This window comes from Kogia breviceps, chromosome 2, assembly GCF_026419965.1.
Source record: "Kogia breviceps isolate mKogBre1 chromosome 2, mKogBre1 haplotype 1, whole genome shotgun sequence".
NCBI classification, from domain to species: Eukaryota; Metazoa; Chordata; class Mammalia; order Artiodactyla; family Physeteridae; genus Kogia; species Kogia breviceps.
This window is the reverse complement of record NC_081311.1, coordinates 107,183,464-107,210,205: the sequence shown is the minus strand read 5'-3', so window position 1 is coordinate 107,210,205 and position 26,742 is coordinate 107,183,464. Positions and strand designations below refer to the sequence as shown.

The 26,742-nt window shown below is 40.7% G+C and overlaps 1 protein-coding gene across 8 annotated transcripts in view; it reads right to left on the bottom strand.

The window, feature by feature from the left end:
* Window positions 1-8,338: 8,338 nt before the first annotated feature.
* RAB3GAP1 (RAB3 GTPase activating protein catalytic subunit 1) overlaps window positions 8,339-26,742 on the bottom strand; it is a 132,735-nt gene continuing 114,331 nt past the window's right edge. For 3 of the 8 annotated variants that reach the window (XM_067025928.1, XM_067025932.1, XM_067025930.1), the window contains 6 exons: window positions 15,521-15,617; window positions 15,320-15,423; window positions 15,076-15,191; window positions 13,475-13,577; window positions 10,938-10,958; window positions 8,339-10,101 (listed from right to left, as the gene is read on the bottom strand). In XM_067025928.1, the coding sequence (XP_066882029.1) occupies window positions 9,865-10,101; window positions 10,938-10,958; window positions 13,475-13,577; window positions 15,076-15,191; window positions 15,320-15,423; window positions 15,521-15,617 (678 nt within the window). In that variant the 3' untranslated portion in view covers window positions 8,339-9,864. Of the gene's footprint in view, window positions 10,120-10,937; window positions 10,959-13,474; window positions 13,578-15,075; window positions 15,192-15,319; window positions 15,424-15,520; window positions 15,618-26,742 lie in introns of all 8 variants that reach the window. The other 5 variants (XM_059053676.2, XM_067025934.1, XM_067025929.1 and 2 more) reach the window with 3 other exon arrangements.

Genomic DNA, 26,742 nt, shown 5'->3' with positions numbered 1-26,742 from the left:
GCCCAAGTATACTTCTTCAGGCCAGGAACATCTTGTGTGCAGTAAACACGTGGAGAGGATGTATAGTTTCAGCTGGGTGTTGCTCATTTTTCATAGGACTGTGAGTATTAAGCTAATGTGCTGTGTTTCCACCGGGAAGCGGCTCTCTGCCACTTCCCACAGGTTGCACAGGCCTTTCTTCCACCGCAGGGTCTGAGAATGTAGTCTCTGGGGTCTTTGAGTTCTCTGATCCTTTCAAAAGTGTTTTTTCATTTCAGTGATAATCTAAGCAATGACTACCAGCTATTCTGGCTCCTCTGAAGATTGGGGTGCCTACGTCCCCAGTTGAGATTACTATCACAGTGCAGCTAAGTGAGCCAAAGGCAAATGCCGGGGTCTGCAAGAAGCTGGTCCTTTAAGAGGCACCGTACATTGTTCATGTTTGAGAAACTCTGGAGTAGCTTATTTAACTGTGGGAGATGATCTGCCCTAAGATCACGTATAAGGTGGCCATTTGCAAAGGTTTCAGATGACTTCTCAGTGGTGAGGGTCCCCTGTTTCCTTACTCTCTCACAGGACTTGCTGGGTGAACTGTTCCCATTACATCCCAGGGAGGTCCGTCTCGACTCCTCCCAGCCTAGAGGTGGGTCAACTTTCCTCACAGGTGGTTGTGCACCAGCTTCCAGAAGTGGTTTTCAACCAGGATGCTGTTGGGGAATCCCATAAACACAGGAAGGAAACATGTCTGGCTCTCCAGCCAGATTGGCAAGACCTGAAACGCCCAGGCTCTTTGGACAATTTTTTTTTGCTGTGTTGGGTCTTCATTGCTGCGTGTGGGCTCTTCTCTAGTTGCGGCGACGGGGGCTAATCTGTGTTGCAGTGCGTGGGCTTCTCATTGCAGTGGCTTCTCGTTGTGGAGCACGGGCTCTAGGCACGCAGGCTTCAGCAGTTGTGGCTCACAGGCTCAGTAGTTGTGGCTTGTGGGCTCTAGAGCGCAGGCTCAGTAGTTGTGGCACACGGGCTTAGTTGCTCCATGGCATGTGGGATCTTCCTGGACCAGGGCTCGAACCCGTGTCCCCTGCATCAGCAGGTGGATTCTTAACCACTGCGCCCCCAGATTTGCTTTTATAGACGTTCTTTGGCTCAGCCGAGCCCATCCTGTCGGGACTTCACTGGCCCCATCACACCCATTTCAGGGAAGCCTCCCAATGGCCGGCCAGGAAGGAGCTTTTCAAACTTATCCAAGGCACTTTTGCCTCCCCGGTTTGACAGGCACCCCCCACATAGGGGATGAGCCTGTCACTTGTGTACTTAAGAAGTGGGGTTCACTGCTTGTGGTCATTACCCACCCCCGACCACTCTTTTTTTTTTTTTTTTTTTGTGGTAGGCGGGCCTCTCACTGTTGTGGCCTCTCCCATTGCGGAGCACAGGCTCCGGACGCGCAGGCTCAGCAGCCATGGATCACGGACCTAGCCGCTCAGTGGCACGTGGGATCTTCCCGGACCGGGGCACGAACCTGCGTCCCCTGCATCGGCAGGCGGATTCTCAACCACTGCGCCACCAGGGAAGCCCTTTTTAAATTTTTTTTTTTTTTGTGGACCGACCACTCTTTTGAATATCCTGAATCAATAGAAATGAAGAATATCCATTAATATTATTCCTAGGCTCCTGAATCCGCTGCTGAACACGTAAAACCCTAGGCAGAGAGGAGCCTCTGCCACTTAGCCGGGGCAGGATGGGGCAGGCAGGATGTCCAGCCAGCTCCTGAGGCCCAGGGGTCAGCCCCGGCCAAAGAGGAGACGACTGGGCCCTCTCCCCACGCCACCCTCCCACCATGACGTTATGCCTTCAGCCCCAGAATAGTAGAGGACGTTTGGGAAATTCACACTCTAAAAATATTTCCTTTTTTCATGTAGGCAAGATAACACAGGAGTGACAGTGGGTTACTAAGAATGCTGTTCCCTCATTATGTAACACGGACAAAAATAAAGAGTGTTCTGGGCCAAAAACAGGCCTGAGAAAGAGGAATGTGAATAAATAGCACTGACAAGTCATTATTTACTCAAACTGTCAAATGGCTGAAGAACTTGAGGAAAGTTCTGATCCACATGACACATCACTGATTAGTCATATGTGACTACGGAGGGAGCCCAGGTCAGCGTCCTGACAAGCGTTTGTAGCGGAGGCCGCTCAAGAAAAGGTAAGTCGCGCAGTGAACACTCCCTCCCCCGCCATCAGCCAGCGGTAAGACTGGGGCTCCCGGATGCTGGGAGCACTGAGCTCCCTCGCGAGACTGCAGCCCATCCTGTGTCAGGTGACAGACAGGGTGCAGGTCGCACTGGAGCGCCCAGCCGGCTACCCTCGCTGGAGGCTGTCGTGCCGGCAGGTGGCTGGTTACTAGCCACGGGTCCCTCTCCCAGCAGAGCTGCTGCCCCTCAGGGGTCAGAGCAGGGCATCCAGACTCACCCCGGCTTTCACTGCCCACCGCCCGGGCTTCTCCAAGTCCTGCCAGTGTCACTTGCTGAATCTCTCACCCCCTCACCACTCCCATGGTCAAGGCCACTGCTATCTCGTGTGGCGATCACCATGGCGACCACTCTAGTACCTCACGGGTGAGTCTTGTCTCGCGCCCCTGTTCCTCCACTGAAAACCGTCCAGAGCTTCTCTGTTCTCCCTCAACAAGCTCCAAACTCCCCAAAGGGGCATGTGAGGTGCTGAACCGGCCGCCGCTTCCCCTCTCTGCTCTGGCCACACCGGCATCGGGGCTGGGGGCTGCTGCAGATAAGCCTGCAGCCTGGAACGAGCCAGGACTCTGCCCAGGTTCCTGCCCCAGCCCTCCGCCTCGATAAAGTCTACTCAGCCTTTAACTGTAACTTCCTCCACGGAGCCAGGAGCCAAGGAGGGGGAAAGGAATCAAAAGAAAACCACTCGTTTGATGAGAGGGTAGGAGATTTAGAAGTCCCTCTCTTGTTGCGTCATCTCTACGAACACCCAGCTGCTGGACGTGTCATCACGTGAAAACCAGAGCCTGTAGCCAACAGCTAAGTGGTCATTCGTCCACAGCTGGGCCACTTAGTACAGCTAAGTACCTGGAGCATGCTGGGCACTTTTCAGATATTATCTTGTTTAGTATTTGTAACACCCCATCTTGCAGAGAAACAGGTTTGGCGTCTTGTGGCTGATAAAAGCTGGGATTTGATCTCTCCTGAGCCAGGCCTGTGCTTCTGCCATCAGGTCCAGGGCCTACCAGCAACTAGAGGGGCATGCATCCATCTGGATGGCTTTTGAACGATGCTTTTAGGGGTTAAACTGTGACCCCAGTGCCCATCTAAAAAAGTAAGATATGTTGAAGTCCTAACCCCAGTACTTCAGACCGTGACCTTGTTTGGAAATAAGGTCACTGCAGATGTGACTAGTTCAGATGAGGTCATACTGGACCAGGATGGCTGGTGTCAAAAAATACAGACACAGACTCACGGTGGGGTGGAGGGACACTCTGCCATGTGATGACAGAGGCAGAGACAAAAGCTATACACCTGGAAGCCAAGGAACAAGGATGCCAGCAACCACTGGCAGCTAGAAACAGGCAAGGAAGGCTCCTTCCCTACATGCTTCAGGGGGAGCACCGTCCTGCCAACACCTTGATTTCCAACTTGGAGCCTCCAGAACTGAGACAATAAATTTCTGCCATTTTTATGCCACCCAGGTTGTGATACTTTGTTACCACAGCCTTAGGAAACTACTACAGTGGCGAATTCTCTTTTTCTCTCCTGGGAAATACTTTTTATCACAGGCCTGCTCAGTACTACAGACGGTCAACTCACCAGCTTTGAACCCAACTAACAGCATCTGCAGCACCAGCCGGCCCAGCCTGCACATGGCTCCCTCACAGGCCATTCGTCTACCTTATTCTGGGATAATGATGGAGACAAACCTGCAAACTTAAACAAAAAATAAACATTCTATCATGGTTTTGCATGAAAAAAAAAATCCAGCTTTTTTTTTTCCAACCTGATAGGGCAGATATGTACATTCCTTTGAGAGGCTCACTCAGCTGCAACGCAGCAGAGGGAAATGTGCCTCTGAGTCGGCATTAAGATCTCCGCCAGGCACTGCCGAGGTTGGCCTTGGGGAGGGGACGAGAGGGGCACGGCCCCAGAGACCCAATCAGAGACTGAGCCACATTCCTGTCCTCTCCAGGTAGGGGCCAAGTAGGGGCCTTCGGTCCAGCTGCCTTCCTTGGCAGGTAAGCTCAGCCCAGGAGTGATCCCTGCAGTAGGCCAGCCTTCATTGGGGAAATTTATCCACGACCACCAATCAGACATCACAAGCTCCCAGGGGAAAAACTGCTGGCAAAGAAGTTGTGTTAATATGAACTAGCTTTATTTTGTACTTCAAGAATTAGGCCAGCCCACTTTCACAGGCTGATGCCAAGCTCCACTTCTCAGAGCTAGAGAAATGCTGGCAGCAGCCTTTGGCTTTCAGGAGCTAATAACCTGCAACACTCTGGTTTTATGGTGCCCAGTGACAAAGAAATTGAGTTGAGAAGGTTCAAACACAACAGTTTTGCCACTGAGATACATTCATTCGTTCACTGTTAGCTGAATGCCAAGTCCTATCCATTACCCTGCATGCCCAGAAGAAAGGCACAGGCAGCAAGAGCGGGTTACAGTTGGCTTGAAACAGAATGAACTGGCTTCATGCTCTTGCCCTCTTCCTCATCCTACCCTCCTGTGCCTACCCGTCCTCCAGTTTCTGGCAAGGAAGAGTACACAGTAACCAAAACCCCACTGGTTTAGGGCGGAAGTGTTAAGTGCACCCACTGGTTGGAGGGGACACGAATCTTCCCTCCCAGTGGTCACCTCTGTTCTTTCCCAGTAAGAATTGTATTACCTCTCTGATTGCATTTGTTACTCTGCAAACACAGGTATGCACCAGTCAGTGCTTAGGCCACATCTTACTCAGTGTCTCAGTGGCATCTGACCCAGTTGATCAACTCCCTCCTTCAATTTTTTTTTTCCCTTGGCTTCTAGAACATCACACTTCTGGTTTTCCTTCTACATCAGTGGTTACTCCTTCTCCGTGTCCTCTGGCCATCCTCCTCCTCTTCCTGATATCTGGTTCAATTCCCAGACCATCTCTTTGCATTGTGTTCACTTCTGAGTGGTCTCATACTGTCCTATGGCTTAAGTGCTGCCTGTATCTAAATTTCCCAATTTGTAGCACAAGCCCTAACCTTTTCCTTAAACTTCAAACTTACACAATCACTTCTAACTGTATTAGACACCTATTGCTGTATAACAAATGGCCCCCAAATTCAAAAGCTTAAAATAACAAACATTCTCTCAGGGTTTCTGAGGGTCGGCAAACCACGAGCAGCTTAGTCTGGCAGTTCTGGTGCAAGGTCCCTCAGGAGGCTGCAGTCTTCTGAGACTGGAGAGAATCCACTCCCCAAGCTCACATGGCTTCTGGCAGCAGCCCCCACTCCTCAGGATGTGGGCCTCTCCCTAGGGTTGTTTGTGACCTGGAAGTAGACTTCCCCCAGAGTGAGTGATCGGAGAGAGAAAGCCACTCTGAGACTGATGTCTTTCCTAGCCTAATCTTGGAAGTGACACACCAACACTTTTTCCGTGTTCTGTTCACCACAAAGCCCAGCTCGATACAATTTTAGGGTGGAGACTACACAAGGGTGTGAATACCAGGAGGGAGGAGGCAAGGAGCCACTGCAGCCACCCCAGATGCTGGCTACCCTAGGCAGACCTAATTGTTAGCTCAGAGTTAGCATGTCCTAACTCCAAATCTTTATTCCCATCCTCCCCACAAACCTGCTCTTCCCTCAGCCTTCCCCATCTCAGTATGTAACAGCATCACTCAGTTACTCAGGCCCCGAACTTCCAACTCACCCTCGACTCTTTCTCATACCCTCAGTAATTCCGTCAGCATATTCTGTGCATTCTGCTTCCAAAACGTGCGCCAAATCTGATCACCTTTTACCCCCTCCACTGCTACCACTCCAGTGCAAACCATCAACACTCCTACTAGTTTCACTACTTGCACCCCTGTCTCTGCAGTGTATTCTCCACACAGCAGCCAGAGTGAAGAGTTTCCAAATCTCAGATCATGACACCATGCCCCACCCGCCCGCCCCCTTCAAAATTCTCCACTGGCTTTCCCTTTCAATCAAGAACACAAATCCCAACTCCTAATGTTTAGTGTGATCTGTCTGGTCTTTGCACATTTGCCCAACTTTCTTTTCTTCACCCTTTTCCCTCCCCTACTCTACTCCCTGGCCACTCTGACCTTTTCTCGGCATCTCCGACATACCACATTTACTCATACCTCTTCCTTTTTCTATCCCGTCTGGGGTCATCTCCCAGGCGCCCACAAAGCTGGCTCCCTCACTTCATTCAGGTCTCTGCTCAATGTCACTGCCTCACAGGCCTTCCCTTATCACCTGTGCATAAACCACTCTCCCCCCACTCAGGTAATTTGATCATACTTATCCCTTGATGTAAACGCCATGAGGGCCTTTTACCTGTCCTGTTCACTGCTGTATCCCCATCGCCTAGGACAGTACCTGGCACATAGCTAGCATTCAATAAACGTCTGCTGAACTAGTGAATGGAATATAAAAATAAATGCTTGGAGAGTTCTAAAAATCCCATCCTGAAGAAAAATCTGGATTACTATGTTGGTATAGGGACACATTACGTGGGAGGGCCCATGTGAGGACACTTCCTGTTGGTTCCACAAGCACTTGTCAGGCTCTCTGTAACATGTTACAAAGCACAAAGGAGGGGGAAAAAACCAGTGACGATATAATTGCTACTTTCCAATTTAGTACCAGATCTGGGACGTGTAAATACTTCTCAGCCTCTCCAATCCATTTAGTGTGGTCTAAAACCCACCACGTCACTCCCTTGCTTCAAACTCTTGACTCACCAGTGCCCCAAAGACACAGCCTGAACTTCTTTGCTGTGGTTTACCCAGAACTTCCTCATCTCACCACAGTGACCTCACCATCTTCACATCTTGCCTCTTTCTACTCTGGGTACCTCACCCAGACAAACTGAAATGCTGGCTATTCTCCAAAGATACATTTTCCTTTGCTCCTGAGTTTTTGGTACATTCTGTGTTCTCTACTCGTAACAATCTTCCTACACCCTCCTGTATCAGTTCGTTTTTGCAGCATAACAGACCACCCCAACTCTCTCTTTCTTCTGCAGGCTTCTTTGCACGTCTCACAGTTCCCAGGAGGGAGAGAAGGCAAGCCTCAACGTGCAAATACTTTTCAAGTCTCTGCCTGTGTCACACTTGCTAACACCCCATTGACCAAAGAAAGACACAGCTAAGTCCAGATTGAAGGGCTGGAAAAATAAACTCCACTTCATGGGAGCAGCGGCACAATCACAGTTAGGGCAAGCGTACAGGGATGGGGAAATAACTGTAGTTCTTCTTTGCAAGCAATTTTCCATACTTCCCACCTCAGCTCCTACTTACCTCCTGCTCTCAATCTAGAAATCACCTCCTCTAGAAAGATTTCCCTGATCCCTAAAGCCTGACTGAAAAACCTCTTCCATAAACCCCTCATATTCACTATTTTTAAAAACATAAATTTATTTATTTATTTACTTTTGGCTGTGTTGGATCTTCGTTGCTGCGCGCGGGCTTTCTCTAGCTGAGGTGAGCGGGGGCTACTTTGTTGTGGTGCGCAGGCTTCTCATTGAGGTGGCTTCTCTTTGCTGCACAGCACAGGCTCTAGGCACGTGGGCTCAGTAGTTGCAGCACGTGGGCTGTAGAGCGCAGGCTCAGTAGTCGTGGTGCACAGGCTTAGCTGCTCTACAGCATGTGGGATCTTCCCGGACCAGGGCTCAAACCCATTTCCCCTGCGTTGGCAGGCGGCTTCTTAACCACTGCACCACCAGGGAAGTCCTATATTCACTATTACTGCGTGTATTAGTCTCCACCACCAACAAATGAATGAATTACTAAATAAACATTGGACCTCCAGTTCACACCGTCGAGTTGACTGCACTCTCCATTTTATAGCAGTGTTACCTCAGTCTTCCCCACCTGATGGGAAGGTGAAAGGAGGGAGTATGTTCGGTTTGTTTTACCTTCATTGCCTAGTACAGTACCTGATACGAAGTAGGTACTTAAAAATATCTTAAAATCAACAAGCACATAACTATAATAAAAGTTAAATGGGATAATGTCATTCAAAAAGGCATAAAGAGTTCCTGAGATCCCTGCAAGACTCAGCAGGCTGCAAATATTTAGGAAAATCTGAGACAGCATAAAACTAACTGAAATAAGAACAAAATGCCCACTGGAGGGGAGAAAAGAAGAGAAAATTAGCCAGAGAAAGAAACACCTTCCCTTTTATTAGATTCACAACGCCTTTTTAAAGTTCAACCTCTCTTTGAAAAATGTTTTTTTGCTATTAACTTCCTCATTAGAAAGCAGACAAACGCTGTCCTTGAAAGGTATGTTTCTCCTTGGTACTGCGCTCAGTCCTCAGGCCGCACTGCGTGGTTTACCAGCAGCGGTCAAATCCAGCATCTCAGAGAAGAGCGCTGTGAAGGCCAGGAGCTAATCAGCAAGAGCCTCCTATACTTCATACATACATATATATATATGCATATATATACATATATGTACACACACATTTACATTTTTTAAACAAAAATAATACAACATAGGGTTTACAGAGCTCTATTAATTCTTTAAAGTTACATAGGCAAGGTCTATGCTTCAGTATAATCATTTTTTACTTTGGATTAAAGTGGGAATTTTACGCCTAAAAATAGATTCAAGATTACTGAACAGAGGCCATATAACAACACAGACTTGATAAATCTTGATCGTCACATAACTAGAAATATGTTGTTGTTATCCTTATGCTGGGTGCTACACATCCCCCATCGATTATTTTCATTTTAACTATAATACAAAAGCAAAATAGTTCACTGAAGTAATCTTCTATTCATTACATTAGCACATATGCCAAATTATACTAACTGCACGATAATCTCTATGTTCAGAGGCTATATTTTTAGCATGTGCTCATCTCTGCTTCATTAAATACTGCAAGCAACCACAAAAAAAGGAATGCATGTCGTACAGCAAGAGAGAGAACAACGATCTGCAGGGTGATATCTTCCAGGGCAACCAAAGACAAAACAAGTCAGAGAAAAAAACCTTATGAGAGATATAAAAACTAATTTGCAGTGACATTTAATATATAGTTTTTTTTATCGGAAGGAATACATTTAAGTCACAGTTACATGGAAAAACACATAGACTGTGAAATTCTAGGCCTTCTCCTAGAATAGTCAAAATGCTCATCAAAAGTCAATTAGTACAGTAAAGATGGCCACCAGGTGATTGAATAAACAGAATGTCATTTAGTATTTTAAAAATAGATTCTGGGAGTAAGAAGCTACCACCAAAATATCCAGAAATCTGAGTTAACTGGTACTCTACTTTGCATACTTGATACTAATAAATATAATAAGCGTTTACAGAGACTATGAATGCAGGGCAATAGCCTAAGGGATAGTCACGGAAAAGAAGAAATGAACACAATCCTGCTGGAGGGAGTACACGGAACTCCTGCTGTTGTTTAGGTCCCCCCACAACCCCCCAAACAACAAGGGCTGTCTCTTTGGGGAAGAAACCTTTAAATAGCTGAAGCCCATTCCTCTGCCCCCACAAGACCCTAGAGAGCCCAGTGGAAAGTCTCTCAGATACTGGTATGATTCTTGATCACCAAACTGGACAGGTCCTCGTCATGGCCTCTCAGGTTCTGACTGGCACAACCTCCTTCCCACAGAAGGCGTTAGCACTGTCTGTGAAGCCACAAATGAGGGAACTCTAGAAGGATTAGAAGAAAGAGGTATCTGATGAAAAGGCACCTGCAAGTCTGAAATCCTCTTTGGTGAGGACACTGTACATGCGCTGAGGCAGAGCCCGGGAGTAGGGAGCGGGGCGGGGCACGGTCGTGCGCAGAATGAGCTCCCGGCCCGCGGCGGGTGGGAAGTCTGCCGCCAGGTTCTGCCTCCTCTCTTCTGGGGGGACCATCCTCTTCAGATCTTCCTCCGGCGGAGCCATGGCTGCAGCCTTGAAGAGAATCACATGCTAGTTCAAGAGCAGGCTGAATGCTAAACTCACATCATTTTGAAGGACAGATGAATAAGCATGATAAATACATAAAAATGTTCTACATTACTCAGTAATGCAGTCAGTTATGTTATGATTGCTCAAAAAAATCACAACACAGAAAATGCAAGAAGCTTGAAACACTGCATGAGCAGCCAGAGATTACAAATAAACTGGTGACACAGACAGAAGATAATGACAGGCAATCTGCTTTGGAAAGTGAGGGCCATATTCAGACATCTGATGAAGAGGGACAATGGAGCTGTTCTGGTTTCTATACATTTCTTCTAGCAATGACCCAAGTCCAAGTCTGATGTCCTCAGTCCAGTAAGGAACTGCTGCTCTCCAGAGTCTGGAAAGATGATGTTTTTATCGATTCTTTCAATTCTTTTTAAGGTTCATTTGTCAAATTAAAACTGAGGACACTGGTTTTGTTTGCTGGGTGGGTGACTAATGTAATGTGGAAGTGACAGAGGTCCATGAAATGTAGCAGTGGCCACAAAAGTGAAGTTCTCAATATTAAAGGCATCTATTTTTTCATTAAAATTGCATAAAATACATACTCAACTAGAGCTTTCATTTTAACTCTGATCACTATGTTTCTTTCACAATATCATCAATTTGGAAAAAAATAATTGTTTTGGCAATGGAAATATGAAATCATGTTACACTAAACACCAGCAAGAAAGGTATGCCAAACCCAGACTGTTAAAGAGGTGGTTGGTCTTAATGACCTTATGAAGTTAGAGGGATGGGAAGGAACAAGGAACTATGAAGGACAAAGGCTATTTTGTTACCTCATCAGAAGATTCAGTCAGCTTGAGAAAGGGTGAGAAAAGAAACAGTGATGAAAGGGAAACAAGCTAGATGGTTTAAAAAGAGCTAGACAAGAGATTTCAAGATTACTTCAGAGACAGCATGCACTACATTAAGGAACATAATCCTATCAAAAGAATATCAAGACATAAACACACCACATACAACACACCTAGCCGTCCAACTGAGCAGACAAATCTCACTACTCATGTATCTGATGGCTCACGAGGCAACATACAGAGTGTCACTTAATGGGGAAATGATTCATCAAAAATCTAGCTCTTTTCCCGAAGATTAAGATACTAAAAAAAGTACTCATGTCTTGAAAAATAGATAATCCAATGAATTTAAGACTAGATGTCTGACTTATTCAATTTAGAAAGACTAAGGCAAAATCCAATCAGTGGTCTGTTTGCTGAATTCCATTTAAATATGGATATACCACTGACACATACAATCATGATGAAAGTTTATTAAAATGTATGATTTTAAGGAAAAGTTCTAAATATGTAAAATTACTGTAGGCTATAAAATATTTTCAGTGAAATTTTAAAACTTTAAAAAAGTTAAAATCTTGATTTAATAGAATTGATATAAAGTATCAGTTAATTATGAAAAACTACGTGAATAAATTTGAATGGTTTCTAGTAATTAGCCAGATATTTAAGAGGTGAGTTTAAAAATGTACCAACCAGGTGCTTGTTATATGGATTACAGTCTGCCAATTCCCTAAAAACATCCACGTCAAGGTTTGAAAGTTTAAAATATTTTAAAATTATATAATGTGGGATGAATGTACAATTTCAGTATCCATTAAAGGGGATTAGCTATACAATGAGCCAGTGAAAAGATGATACACTCTTATATTTACTAATGTAGAAAGAAAATTACATTAAGTGGAAAATAAGAACAAAGTAAACTATGTAATATAATCCTATTTTGTAAAATTTACATATATTTGTATATACTAGATGTTAAATGTTGACAGTGATCACCAGTGGGTAGTGAGATTAATGTGATTAATTTTTCAGTGTCATTAATTTTTCATTATAATTCTCTGTATTATCCAAATTTTTACAGTAAGACTTTACTTACAATCTCAGGGAAAAAGGTTATTTCCATATTGGGGAAAATAATTTTGCTTACGTATTTAGAACAATGAGAGTGTTCTACTCTTGGCATTAAAAATATTTTATAAATACTTCAGATTTTAAATCCTCTTAACACACAGGTTTTAAAAAATGAGGAAAGAACTTTTGCAGTATAAGGAAAATTCATACTGGTATTAACAAGGAAATGTGCTTATAAGCGCTGGCTAGTAAACTGGCAAATATATCATAGGATGTGAAAACAGACTTGCTTCTGGTTTCATGCCAGAGAGAAAAACAAAATAAATCAAAGTAAGCATCTATTGTTTTCTAGAACTTTAATTTATAAGGAAATACTTGGTTTTTAACTTGAAATCCTTAAATTTAGGGCACCACCCCATAAATAACCTCAGGTTTTAGTTCTTGCTAAAATTCCTATCAGTATATTTGGCTATGATTTTGAATATATTCAAATTCAATATATTCAAATTCAAATTCATATATTCGATGCACTCCAGACTGACTCAAAGGAGATTATGAAGTTTTTATTCCATGTATAAACCCACGAAAATTCTTTTTCTCATTTGACTGTGAGTATTATACCTTCAAAACTGGGCCATTCTAGTATCACAGTGCTACATAAGGGGCACCCTGTATTTAGTACACTTCAAAATACTTTTATCAGAATCTTTAATGAGTCCTGATGTGAGAATCACCTACGGAATATCAGGCGCCTCTTAACCAGTAAACAAGATCAGTACAGAGAGAATCAACCCAAAGTATAACGAATACAATCCTCATAAAAATCCAAATCTTAACAGTTTTAGAATGTCAGAGGTACTGTATGATTTTTAAAACTTTTATCAGTAGAGGTAATGACAAAGGAAAGTTCTCAAACTGAGCTTTCTTTCTGTGCTGAAGACTGTTTTCCATAGTCCTAAAAATCTGAATCTTGCTCTTCCTTCTTAGGAACCCTCTGAAGTTAGATCTCTTCACCATTATAAGAACAGTTCGATTTACTAACTCCAAGCTAAGTTGTGAATCCATTGCAGTACATGCAGTACATGCAGTACTATTAAAACTGGTAAAACTAAACTCTAATTTGAAAGTAGTAAACATTTTTTCCACAGCACAGCACTGGCCATTGCTAAACAAGTCCCTATTAGATTCGTTAACAAGGAATTTCAGGCCATTTTAACTTTTGAAATTTAAGTACTAAAATAAACTTATCATTTTATTTAAACATGTAAGAAAGCAGATGGATTTCAAAGACTAAAAAGTTACTGTTGAGAGTCATTATTTCTTCAGTGTTTGAATCCAATGCTGTTATTAGCAGCTGTAGAATCGGCCATGTGTGAGAATCAAAACAGTACCTTACTGAGCAGAGGCCTGGAGAGATCATGACACAGTCAATAAGGAATCTCACATACCCTCTGAGCATTCACAAACAGCTTGTGAATGATGCTGCCAGCGTGTCCTCTTCCTGCACCGACAACTAACACCTCAGGTTGCTCCAAAAGGCAACTCACAAACCTGGAAGAGAGAGGTAATGAAAGGATAGAAAACGAGCTGCTCAGTTCACACTGGGTCAATCCTGATTCATTTCAGGGACAAACCGTCAAAATGATACTGGCGAACCCTACACCAAGGCTGGAGTGGAAATTTTTTAATGGGACATATCGACATTTGGAATTAAAATCGACTCGAACAACAATCTTACTGCCTTTCAACTGTTTTTGTAAATTTTTTTAAAAGCCCATCTCTGTCAAAGTGTAAGAAAAAAATATTCAGTCTATTTCTTTCAGACTATAGAAGATGCTACATAAATTTAAAAAATTTTTTATGTTTTTAACAACAAAAACCATGTTTAATTTATACAGCAAAGCAATGGTCCTTATTTCTCATTTTTGTTCTTTTAAGGTGTATGAGTGTGAGTGTGGGTGTGTGTGTGCACGCGCTTAAAATACATGTTTTGCTGGGCAAAGTCTCAATTGTAAGCTGTGCCGTTATGTGCTGGAAACACTCTACTTCCAAGTATATCACAGACAACGTATGGTGGAGCTAAGAGAGTTGAAGGCACAGAGCCACCAACTCTGCACCACCTGCTCACTAACTCATACTGCTATCTTAGAAACAATTCCTGTGATTAGAGCATATTCTCTCATTAAAAAGGAAGGAATTTTCAAGAGCAAAGAAGGCTGGGCGAAAATTTCAACAAAAGATATAATATTCAAACAAGAACTTGTTAAAAGCTATAGCAAATGCCTTGTCATATAACAGTAATTATTTAGCCTCAATAATGCCATTTCTCATGGAAAGACTGATGAAAATTTTAGTTATAACAATTCAAGCTGCTCAAGTAGCTAATTTGGAAACACTTTATCACCTATTGAAACAACATCGTCCTTTCAAGTACCTCAGGCAAAAATGGACAGGGACCCACACTGACAGGCTCCCTTCGAAATGGTCCAAATCTTGGAAGAAGGAAAAGACTGACCCAATCATTTGCCTCATCATGGAGAGGCCATCTGGTCACTCTTTCAAAATACATTCACAAAGTACACAGGATATGCACATTTGCTATCACAAATCTTGTTCAGAAGATTTAGTAACTCTTTAGTAAATCTTGTGTAAAAACTAGGAATATTCAGCAGAAATAGTTTCAGAACACCTCTGCTGTAGTTAAGGAACAGTGAGAGTGGAAAGCAAAGCTCTGGGGCCCTGCAAGTAACAAAGAGTAAATAGCCAGTTCCTCCACAGGCAACTACTCCAAGAGCAAACAAGGACACTTCTAGACAGAGAGACCTGGAAGCCTTCATTCTAAAAGTGGGAGGAATGGAAACACGTGGCACATACTCAGAGATACAGGAGAGGTCAAATCCTATGATAAATATTTCTCTGTCTCTAGCCAATGCTTGTTACAAAAAATAGAGGAACACTACAAAAGATTCTCAATATTTTACAAAAATTTTCTAAAGAGTGGTGGCTTTTCCTATTGCAGATAAAAATGAGTTAATTAGACAGCAATTACCTTTCAAGATCTTCCTTTTCCTCCTGTTGTTCACATTTCTCAGTTCCAAACTTGGCTTTCAGTGAGCGGGCTCTAGCAATTATAGCTTCTACATTAGTAATTTGATGGATGATTTCCTAACAGTGTGAAAGGGGAGAGGCATACATTGGAAGACAGCCAAAAAAAAAAAGCAATGCCTTTTAAAAATGTATCTTTAAAATAATTATTGCCAACTGGGGAGAACACTTGGAAAGATCAGACTTACTTCCAATTTCTTGTCTTCTGGATTGGGGAAGTGCAAAACTTTACTGGAATGAGATATTATTTGCTTTATAATCTTCTTAACTGAAGAAATGTTTTCCAGACTTTCTGTTTTTAAAAAGATCAAAGCCATCATTAGATAAGTTAGGCAAAATCTACTTTTATTTTGGAAATGAACTAATGACTAATCAAATAAGACATTTACCTTCTTCCTTTACCTTGAGTATGGCTGCATGAATTACACAAGGTAACAGGTGCCTAGCAAGGTCTGCAGGTTTCTGTACTGCCAGATAGTGCAGCACCTGAAGGAGACACGAAGTTAGATAAGTGATCAATGCAGTTGTCAAAGAATAAAGCAGCCATTTACTGGGTCGGCCAAAAGGTTCGTTCACTTTTTTCCGTGAGATGGCTCTAACAGCAACTTAGTTTTCTTTAACTTCATTCGAAACAATTTTGTTAGATTGTATGTGACAGCTGTCTTAACAGTGTGCATTTAAAAAGACTTAGCAAAATTGGTAAATTTTTGTGTAGCCATTTTAATATTGAAGATGAAAAAAAAAGCAACATTTTCGGCATATTATGCTTTATTATTTCAAGAAAGGTAAAAACGCAACTGAAATGCAAAAAAAAAAGATTTGTGCAGTGTATGGAGAAGGTGCTGTGACTGATCAAACACGTCAAAAGTGGTTTGAGAAGTTTCGTGTTGGAGATTTCTTGCTGGATGATGCTCCACTGTCGGGAAGACCAGTTGAAGTTGATAGGGATCAAACTGAGACACGAAGAACAATCAATGTTATACTACGCGGGAGATGGATGACATACTCAAAACATCCAAATCGAGTGTGAAAGTTTGCACCAGCTTGGTTATGTGATGTTTGGGTTCCACATAAGTTAAGCGAACAAAACCTTCTTGACCATATTTCTGCATGCAATTCTCTACTTAAACGTAATGAAAACGTTCCGGGTTTTTTTTGTTGTTGTTTGTTTATTTATTTATGGCTGCACCGGGTCTTTGTTGCTGCGTGCAGGCTTTCTCTACTTGCGGCGAGCGGGAGCTACTCTTTGTTGCGGTGCACGGGCTCTAGGTGTGCGGGCTTCAGTGGTTGTGGCACATGGGCTCAGTAGTTGTGGCTTGTGGGCTCAAGTGCAGGCTCAGTAGTCGTGGCGCATGGGCTTACTTGCTCCGTGGCATGTGGGATCTTCCCAGACCAGGGCTCGAACCCATGTCCCCTACACTGGCAGGCAGATTCTTAACTACTGCACCACCAGGGAAGTCCCAAACGTTCCATTTTTAAAACAGATAGTGATAGGCAATGAAACAATACAACAATGTGGAAAGGAAGAGATTGTGGGGCAAGCGAAATGAACCATGAACAACCACAACAAAGGCCGGTCTTCATGCAAAGAAGGTGATGTTGTGTATATGGTGGGATTGGAAGGGAGTCCTCTATTTCGAGCTCCTCCCAGAAAACCAAATGATTAATTCCAACAAGTACTGCTCCTAATCAGACCAACTGAAAGCAGCACTCAACGAAAAGCATCCAGAATTAGTCAACAGTAAATGCATAATCTTCCATGAGGAAAATGCAAGACCACGTGTTTCTTTGATGACAAGGCAAAAACAGTTACAGCTTGGCTGGGAAGTTCTGATTCATCGGTTGTATTCACCAGACATTGCACCTTCGGATTTCCATTTATTTTGGTCTTTACAAAATTCTCTTAATGGAAAAAATTTCAATTCCCTGGAAGACTGTAAAAGGCACCTGGAACAGTTCTTTGCTCAAAAAGATAAACCAAAGGCACTTTTTGGCCAACCCGATGAAAGAGTACCACTGAACTCACATCTGTAACAAGGGTAGAGATGAGCTATCTTCTCTTCTCTTAGTACCTACTGCTGCTCATTCAGGTAAGTAGCTACTACTCCCAAAGGTAAGAATAATGTTACCGAAAACATCTTAGAACTTCAGTCCTTAATAATGGTGAATACTCTCATAATTTATTTTTCCTACTTCCACATGCAATACATGCAGATTAGGAAAATACAAAGAAAATTAAAACCACCTGCAAATTATACCACCTAGAAATAATAATTGTTAGTGGTGGAGCATTTTATTTTATTTTATTTTTTTTTTTTTTTTTTTTTTTTGTGGTACGCGGGCCTCTTACTGTCGTGGCCTCTCCCGTTGCGGAGCACAGGCTCCGGACGCGCAGGCTCAGCGGCCATGGCTCACGGGCCTAGCCACTCCAGGGCATGTGGGATCTTCCCGGACCGGGGCACGAACCCGTGTCCCCTGCATCGGCAGGCGGATTCTCAACCACTGTGCCACCAGGGAAGCCCAAGTGGAGCATTTTAATTCCAGGATTTTTTAAGATTCTGAATATACATATTAAGTGAACTAATATTAAGTATGTAAAATACTGTTTTGTAACCTGCATTCCTCAGTTAAGACTTCTAAACATTGCTAGTGACCTTCCTCTAAATTTTTTGGTTTTATTATGTTTTCTAAAATGGAATTTATTTTATTATTTTTCTGATAAAAAAAAACACACAGAAAAGTATGTATAATACTTGGACCCTACCTTTAAGCTCCTTATTCAACAGCAGTAAAGACAAAAGAAATATAATCTCAAAATGTGAGCCTGGCTGATAAATGCTCACAGATCTCAAAAGTACATAAGTAAATACAAAGAAGTATAATGCAGAAGTTCTCTAGAAATCCTACTTCCTAAGGAACAACAGTTTTGTGTTTTTCTTCTCAGACTTATTTCTATAAACACAAAGATACAGACGCATATGCAATTTCTTAACAAAAACTCATACACAATTTCATAACTTGCTTTGCTCATTTAATGATTTATGATTTAAAAGTATTTGCCTTGGAGGGTTTTGCGTTTTGAAACGTTTTAAAATTAAAAATCTTTTAAAAAATACACATACCAGAGTATTTCATAAATACAGAAAACACAAACACTCGTTTATACACCAACAAGCTTAAGAAACAGATCACCAGTACTTTCCAACTCCCCCTTGTGCCTTCCCTGATCAAGACTCCCTCCTCCCTCACGCACTCCAACCCTCAAGTTCTTTCGTTTTTCTTCATAGCTGTCTCACATATGTACGTAGCCCTAAACAATGTGTTGCTTATTTCTGTCTGGTTTTAATTCTTTGTATAAATGGATTGTTTCTGGTTATGCTCCTCAGTGACTTGTTTTTCATTCAGCATTATTTCTGAGATGCATAGATGTTAATACTGATACATGCTCTAGTCTATTCATTTTCACTGCTGTATTAAAATGCCCCCCCAATTTTTTGGCTATTAAAAATGTTCCTGTCACATTATTTCATGTTTGTGGTGCACATGTAGAGGAATTTCTTCAGGCTATCTATCTAAAAAGAGACAATGCCAAATTATTATTTTTCAAATACTGAAGTCATATTCCAAATTATTTTACCAAGTATTTGAACAGATTTACATTCTTATATAGAGTAATAAGAGTTCCCACTGTTGAACATCCCTGTTAACACTATTCCAAATGCTGTGTTCCTTAACTTACAGAAAAACAAATTTCCAAGAATACAAAATATTTGTACACCCTTTGTCTGCATTGATTTGCTAACCTTTTACCTCTTCTATCACATGTATCTCTCCTCCTCTGTAGGTGCATACAATATATACACACATACATTTTTTTCTGAATAATCTGAGATCAAGTTCCATATACGATGTCCCTTTATCTCCAAATATCTGTGTATGTCCTAAAATTAAGAATGTAGTTAAACTAAATTAACACTGATCAAATACTTTTAATCTAAGCTATTATCCTTAGTACAACTTTGTCAATTGACTAAATAATGTCTTTTATAACCTTTCCCCACCACCATATGGGATCCAGTTAAGGATCATGCATTGGCTTTAGTTATCACACCTCTCTAATCTCAATGAATCTGGAAGTTTTCCAGTCTGTCTTTTATAACACTGACATTTTGAGTATAGTCATCCTCCCTTTTCTGGTGAACTAAATTCCATACTTTATTCCTATTTCCTTAGTTTTAAGAAATTGAGATATAATTTACATACCATAAAATTCACCACTTTAAAATGTACATTTCAGTGGTTTTTAGCACATTTGCAAGGTTATGCAACAATCACCAATATCTAAGTCCAGAACATTTTCATTACCCCAAAAAGAAACCCAGTGGCCAAAAGCAGTCACTACGCCCAATCCCCCAGCAACTACTACACTAACTTTCCTTCACCATGGACTTGCCTATTCTGGATAATCCATGTAAGTGGAACCATGTAATATGTGGCCTTCTGTTTCTGGCTTCTTTCACTCAGCATAACGCTTTCAAGGTTCATCCGTGTTACAACATATATCAGAACTCCATTTTTATGGCTGAGTTATATTCCATTGTATGGATATACAACATTTTGCTTATCTATTCATCAGTTGATAGACATTTGGATTAGTTTCACTTTGGGGCTATTATGAATAATGAGGCTCTCAATATTTGTGTACAAAGTTTCCTTAGTTTTTATCTAATGTCCCTTTCCTATTCCAGGATCCCATCCAGGATATCACATTATATTTAGTAGTAATGTTTCTAGGCTCCCCTTGGATGTGACAGTTTTCTCAGACTTTCTTGTTTTTACTGGCCTTACACAGTTTTGAGGAATTCTAGTCTGGTATTTTGTAAAAAGTCCCTCAATTATGACTTATTTGCTGTTTTTCTGATAATTAAACTGCAGTTATGTGTTTTGGGGAGGAAGACCAAAGATGTAGAGTGCCATTTTCATCATATCATATCAAGAAGTGACTTATTATCCCTGTTGTCACCCTTGCTCACCTGGCTAAGGTGGTGTTTGTCAGGTTTCTGCACTGTACAGCTACACATTTCCCCTACGCTGCACACTGTACTATAGAAGGAAGTCACCGTGCACAGCCCACACTTATGGAGTGCAGAGGTATGCTCCACTTCCTTGATGGCAGAGTAGATTTAGAGTTCTTCTGCATGGGAGATTTGTCTCTCCTCTCCAATTTATTCCATGATTTATTTATATCACTATAGACTCAAGGATATTTATATTTTGAATATAATCCAATACTATTTTATTTATTATTGCTCAAATTGTTCCAGTGTTGGTCATTGGGTAATCTTTCAGTTGGTTCCTGTGTTTCTTTAATCTTCTCCCACAGTTGTTTGTATTTTTTTTTTTTAGCTCTTTTTAAAACAGAGTGTTTCTCATTTGGGGTTTCTCTAATGTTTCCTCATTATTAGATGCAGATTATGCACTCTTGGACCAAACAGTACATAAGTGATGTTGGACCCTTCAGATTATCACATCTCAATGCAGACAATCTGCCCCTTATTGGTGATATTCATTTTGATCATTCAGTCAAGGTACTGTCCCATTTCTCCAGTGCATACTTATTATTTATTCCCTTGCAATTCAGAAGTATAATCTGTAAAGAGCCACTTTAAAACCATGCAAGTATGACACTCTTCATTCAGATTTCCACCTAGACTTCATATCTATTGATGATTCTTACCTGAACCAGTTACTATAAATATGGTTGTAAAATGAAGTTTCCAACTCCAACGTATCCTCTATATTTATCATTCATCTTTGTGCTGAAATGCCCTCCCTTCTCTCCCATTTCTTTACTTATCTACATATTATCAGTGTGGACCCATGGGTTATGATTTCTATCCAATGGTTTATAATTCATTACTGTATTTATCTGGCACTCAAATTGTCCAGATTTGGCCAGTAAGAGCCCCTTCAACCTAGCTACTTATGAAATGACCCCATCCTTTTAAAAAACACTTCCTTATTTTCTGGCAACACATGATCTTCCATACATCTTACACTTTCCCTGCCCCAATCCTGAAATCAGCCATTTCTCTGAAGAAAGCATGGTTCCTTTTAGTAAGGAATGTTCTAGAAATCAAAATATATGTGCTCACTGCTACCAGGATGTCACTGCTTCTAGATCCCTACAGAAGTGAGCTAGGAAATGTATGCTTATATATATACATATGTACATACCCACATACCTATCCGTATTTTAGAAACCTATGAGTCCACACCTATACCTCCAATTCCAATCACTGCCACTAGGTCTTCTTTGCCTTCCTCAATTCCATGTTTGCATCTCACTTCCACAATGAGAATTCTGGCTCCCAATAATACATCACTCATTTGCTCAAACAATAATCCATCTACAAGTTTCAGAATTGCTTGCCCATATCACTATAAAAACAAACCTAGAAAAGTACGAGTTTAAGATTTGTTTCCTGTGGTCTCCCGCCATCCACCACACCTAAGGGTATACAGTCAAACATATCTTTTGTCCATAAATTACCTGAATTAGATTTTTGCCTCCCACTCCATCCCCCTTTCAGTGTAGATGTTATTCATTTGAAATACAACGAGTTTATCTCAGCTTCCTTTCAGTCAGTTATTTCCCCTCTTTCTGTTCTTCTTGATTTAAGTTTTGAATGTAGACCATTATATTTTTCCAGAGTCAAATGTATACAGAAAGCACACTCTTTTCTAAGTGTCACCCCCCCTCCCATATTCCTTCCACTCTATCTTTCCCTCCCCCTCCCAACCATTCTAGGTAACTAATTTCAGTGTTTTCTGGTTTATCCTTACTGAGTTCCTTTTTGTCAACATAAATAGATATATGTTTTCTTAATTGCTCCCCCCCGTTTTTTTAAACACAAAATGAAGCTATACTCTTTTATACTTTATTTTTATACTCGTTTGTACTTTTCTTTACTATACTCCTTGATACTCTTTTATACTTTTATACACTTTTATACTTCTCTCTTAAAAACATATCCTAGAAGCTGGTTTCTATCAGTTAATAAAGGTTTTTCTCCTTTTTTTTTTTTCTTTTAAACTGCTACACAGTACTCAGTTATGTAGATGAACCACAGTTTATTCCACAAAGCTCCTACGTTTGGGCATGTAGTTTCCAGTATTTTGTAATTACAAGTAATGCAGTAATGAATAACTTAATGCATCTGTATTTTTGTTCTACTGAAAATATTAGGGTAAATTCCTAGAAATGGGATTGCTTCTAGGTGAAAGGGTAAATGCATATGTAAATTTTATTAAATACTGCCAAATTCCCCTCCACAGGGGCTTGTACCATCTAGCCTCTTACCAGTACTGTATGACAGGGCCTGGTGCCTCATGGCCTCACTGAGTATTTATCAAGCTTTTGAATTTTTGCCAATCTGATTGTGAGAAATGGTTATCTCAGTACAGTTTTAATTTGCATTTCTCTTATCATGAATGAAGTTGAACATCTTTTGATAGGTTTAAGGGTAATTATCCTTTTTATGGTGAGTTCTCTACTCATATCTCCTGACCATTTTCTACAGTATTTTGGCCCTTTATCTGCAATACATATTCTCTCAGTTTACAAATATTTCTCTCAGTTTATCATTTGTCTTTTGAACTTACTTTTTGTCATGCAAGAGTTTTAAATTCTATCAATCATATTTTTAACTGCATCTAGGTTTTGACTCCTTTCTCTATATTCAGGTTATGGAGGAATTCACCCATGTTTTCTTCTAGTGCTCCTACCGCTTCGTCTTCAGTCCATTCTTGTCTATGGTACATGAGAGAGATCTAATTTATCTTTTTCCAAAAGGTTATTCTGTTATCTCAAGACCATTTATTTAAAAGGCCATCTATACCCCAGTGATTGAGATGCCATCTTCATCATATACTAGATTTCCACATGTAGTTATGGACTTTCCATTCTGTTTCACTGAGCTATTTATGCACCAGTATCACATTATTTAAATAGTGAGGCTTTGTACTGTGCTTTAAAATCTGGTTGGGTTAGTTGCCGCCCTTTCCCTCCCTTCCCCATAGCTCTTTCTTTTCAACCTGTTCCTAGCTATTCCTGCATGTGCTTTTTAAACAATTCACCCACTTAAAGTGTACAATTCAACGGTTTTAGGTATATTTACCTAAATTGAGTTGTACAACCAAAAACCACAATCAATTTTATAACATTTTCAACACCCCAAAAAGAAATCCATTAACGTCTACTCTCCAAACCCCTGAGTCCTAACCTGCATTTTTATTTCTCCATATGAACTTTAGTACCAACTTGTCTGGCTCCATAATAAAGCCTTTTAGTGTTTTTATTGGGATTGCACTAAATTTATAAATTGATTTAGGTAGAACTGACCTTAATGATATCGCGACTTCCTAATCAGGAACAAAGGGTATCTTTCTATTTGTTCAACTGTGCTTTTCAGGAGCATTTTGTTTTCTTTATTCAGATTTCAAAGATTTCTTGTTAAAGTTTATTCCCAAGTATTTTAATCGCTTTTTTTCTTCTTATAGTGAAAAGATAATGACATTTACATCTTCAGAATGGCTATTATTTGTGTACATGAGTGCTACTAGTTGTATATTAACTTTACATCCTGCTACCTTGCTGAATTCTTTTGCTTGAATTAATTTTAACAATGATTCTTTAGATTTTTTTCCACTATAGTGCCACATAATCTACAAAGTTTTTTTCTTTTTAGTTCCTATGCCTCTGCTTCATAATGATACAATTTTCTACTTAGACTTGTTAATCCAGTCAATTATACTGTATAAACAGAGTTCCAAATAATCATCCTTGCATTCAATCAACATGTGTTATTTTCTTAAAGTGGTAATAGAGTATGTTCACTTAGCATTTTTGCATTCAATTTCTTATTACTGGTCTGTAACTTTTTTTTTATATGCTGTCTCTATCAGGTTTAGGTACATTGTTATAGGTACTTCATAAAAGGCTCTGGAAAATTTCCTTCAATTACTATGCATTAAAACAATTTGTGCAGCATTGGAACTACATGGTCTCTCAGCATTTAGCTCTACTCCCCTGTGAAACCAGCTAGGCCTGGTGCCTTTTTACAGGGTTATTCCTTGAAAACTGTCTCTATTTCTTCTTTGGAAACTGGTCTGTTTATATATACTTTGTCTTTATTGGGGTCAGTTTTGGTACACTGCATTTTCCTAAGAAATCATCCATTTCATCTCAGTTTTCAAATGTTCAGTATGTTTAAAAAAATACTTCCTCTGAATAAATAGTCATTTGCCCTTTTCATCATTTATTTTGCATATGCATGCTTTTCCCTTTCTTTTGTGATTAAGGTAGCTAACGGCTTATCTACTTTGATTTTTTAAAACCAGATTAATTAATTTGATCTGTTTTTCTGTTCTCTACCTCACTGTTATCTGCTTTTTATCTTTATGACTGCCTTTCCTTAATTTTCTTCTCGTTTTACTTTGTTGTTCTTTTTCTAGGTTTTTGAGTTAGGAATTTATTAATTTATTTATTAATTTATTAATCCAATAATTTTCATTTTTTGCTTTTTAAAATGATTTTTTAAATAAATTTATTTTATTATTTATTTATTTTTGGCTACATTGGGTCTTTGTTGCTGTGTGTGAGTTTTCTCTAGTTGCAGTGTACAGGCTTCTCATTGTGGGGGCTTCTCTTGTTGTGGAGCACAGGCTCTAGGCGTGCGGGCTTCAATAGTTGTGGCTCGCGGGCTCAAAAGTGCAGGCTCAGTAGTTGTGGCGCACAGGCTTAGTTGCTCTGCAGCATGTGGTATCTTCCTGGACCAGGGCTTGAACCCGTATCCCCTGCACTGGCAGATGGATTCTTAACCACTGTGCCACCAGGGAAGTCTCTACTATCAGTTTTTGTGAATGTTCCACGTGTGCTTGAAAAGAAAGTACAGTTTCTATTATCAAGGTATAGTGTTTGAGATACATCTAAAAGATCAACATCATCTTGTTTAGATCTTTTCTTAATTTTGTTTACCTGTCTTGTATTAAGAGTGTGTTAAAAGTCCTCTGTTGGGCATCTCTGGTGGCACAGTGGTTAAGAGTCCGCCTGCCAATGCAGGGGACACGGGTTCGTGCCCCGGTCCGGGAAGATCCCACATGCCGCAGAGCGGCTGGGCCCATGAGCCACGGCCGCTGAGCCTGCGCATCCGGAGCCTGTGCTCCGCAACGGGAGAGGCCACAACAGTGAGAGGCCCGCGTACCACAAAAAAAATATTAGTGTGTTTTGATCTATTTCTTTTTGCATCTCCCATGGTTTCTGTTTTATACAAATGGTTACCGTGTTATCTAGTACATGAACATTAACAATTGTATATCCTCATTGTGAAATATCACTTTTAGACTATAAAGCATCCTTGTGTATCTCATTTAATGCTTTTCTGCTTCAATTCTATTTTGTTTGGCATCAGGATTAAAACTCCTGCTTTCTTAATGTTTTCATTTACATGGTAAATCTCTGTCCATTGTTTACTTTGTAGCCTTTATGAATCACAGAATGCCTTGTTTACAGCAGAGAGTTGGGTTTTATATGACTGTCTTATACTGTAATTACTCTGCATGTGATATGATTTGTATTATGTGTGTTACTCTATTTGGTGTGTGTTCTTTGCTTTTGAATAATTTTTCCATTGTACTTAGGAAGGTTTGTATTTTTATTCTAGTAGATAACCTTGTATTAATACCTTTTACGCTGCCCTTAATTCCCTTATATCTTTAACTATTTTATGAACTGGTCTGATAATTTTAAATGGTATCCTTTTCTTACCACTTATTATCTATGTAACAGTCAATGATTTCATTCTACTTTCCTCCTTCTCTCTTTTTCCACCCCAACTTTTTTAGCTGCATTCTACTTTGCCCTAATATACAGTTTTTACATATTCTTCTTCTACCCATGTCCCCATCTAGTTTTAGTCTTAGCTCTAAAATTAAATAAATGAAATGCTCACCCATAAGCCCTTTGCCAAAGTTTCCCTAGTCATCTCTTGGTTGGTAAGTTCATCCTCCTATACTATACTGTTCAATAAGGCAGCCACTAGCCAAACGCAGCCATTCAGAAATCCAGTTCCTATGTTATACAAGCCACATTTCAAGTGCTCATTAAAGCCACATATGGCCAGGGGCTACCATTTTGGACAGCATAGCTATAACCATTCTGAACACTGCAGGAAGTTCTACTGGACAGGGACAGCTATAGTGGACTCCTCAGGAAGGGCACACGTATACAGTTACATGGGCAAAAACTCAGAGAAAACATTTTTTATAGCCTTGACTACCTGGACATCTTGGTGGAATGTAAAATCTTTAGTGTGTATTTTTTGCTTATATTTCTTGAAAACTCTACTCCACACTGCCCTGCTGTTGAGAAATCTGACAACTCTCTCGGTCTCTTTCCCTTGTAAATTATTTTCATGTTTTTGCCTGCAGGGTCTGAGTTTTTTGTTTTTGTTTTTTAAATATTTAAGGTCTAGTAGTATTACAGTGATATAATTTGGAGTTCACTACTCCTAGTCAACTTTCCCCTGTATCCAGTGAGCCCTTTCAATGT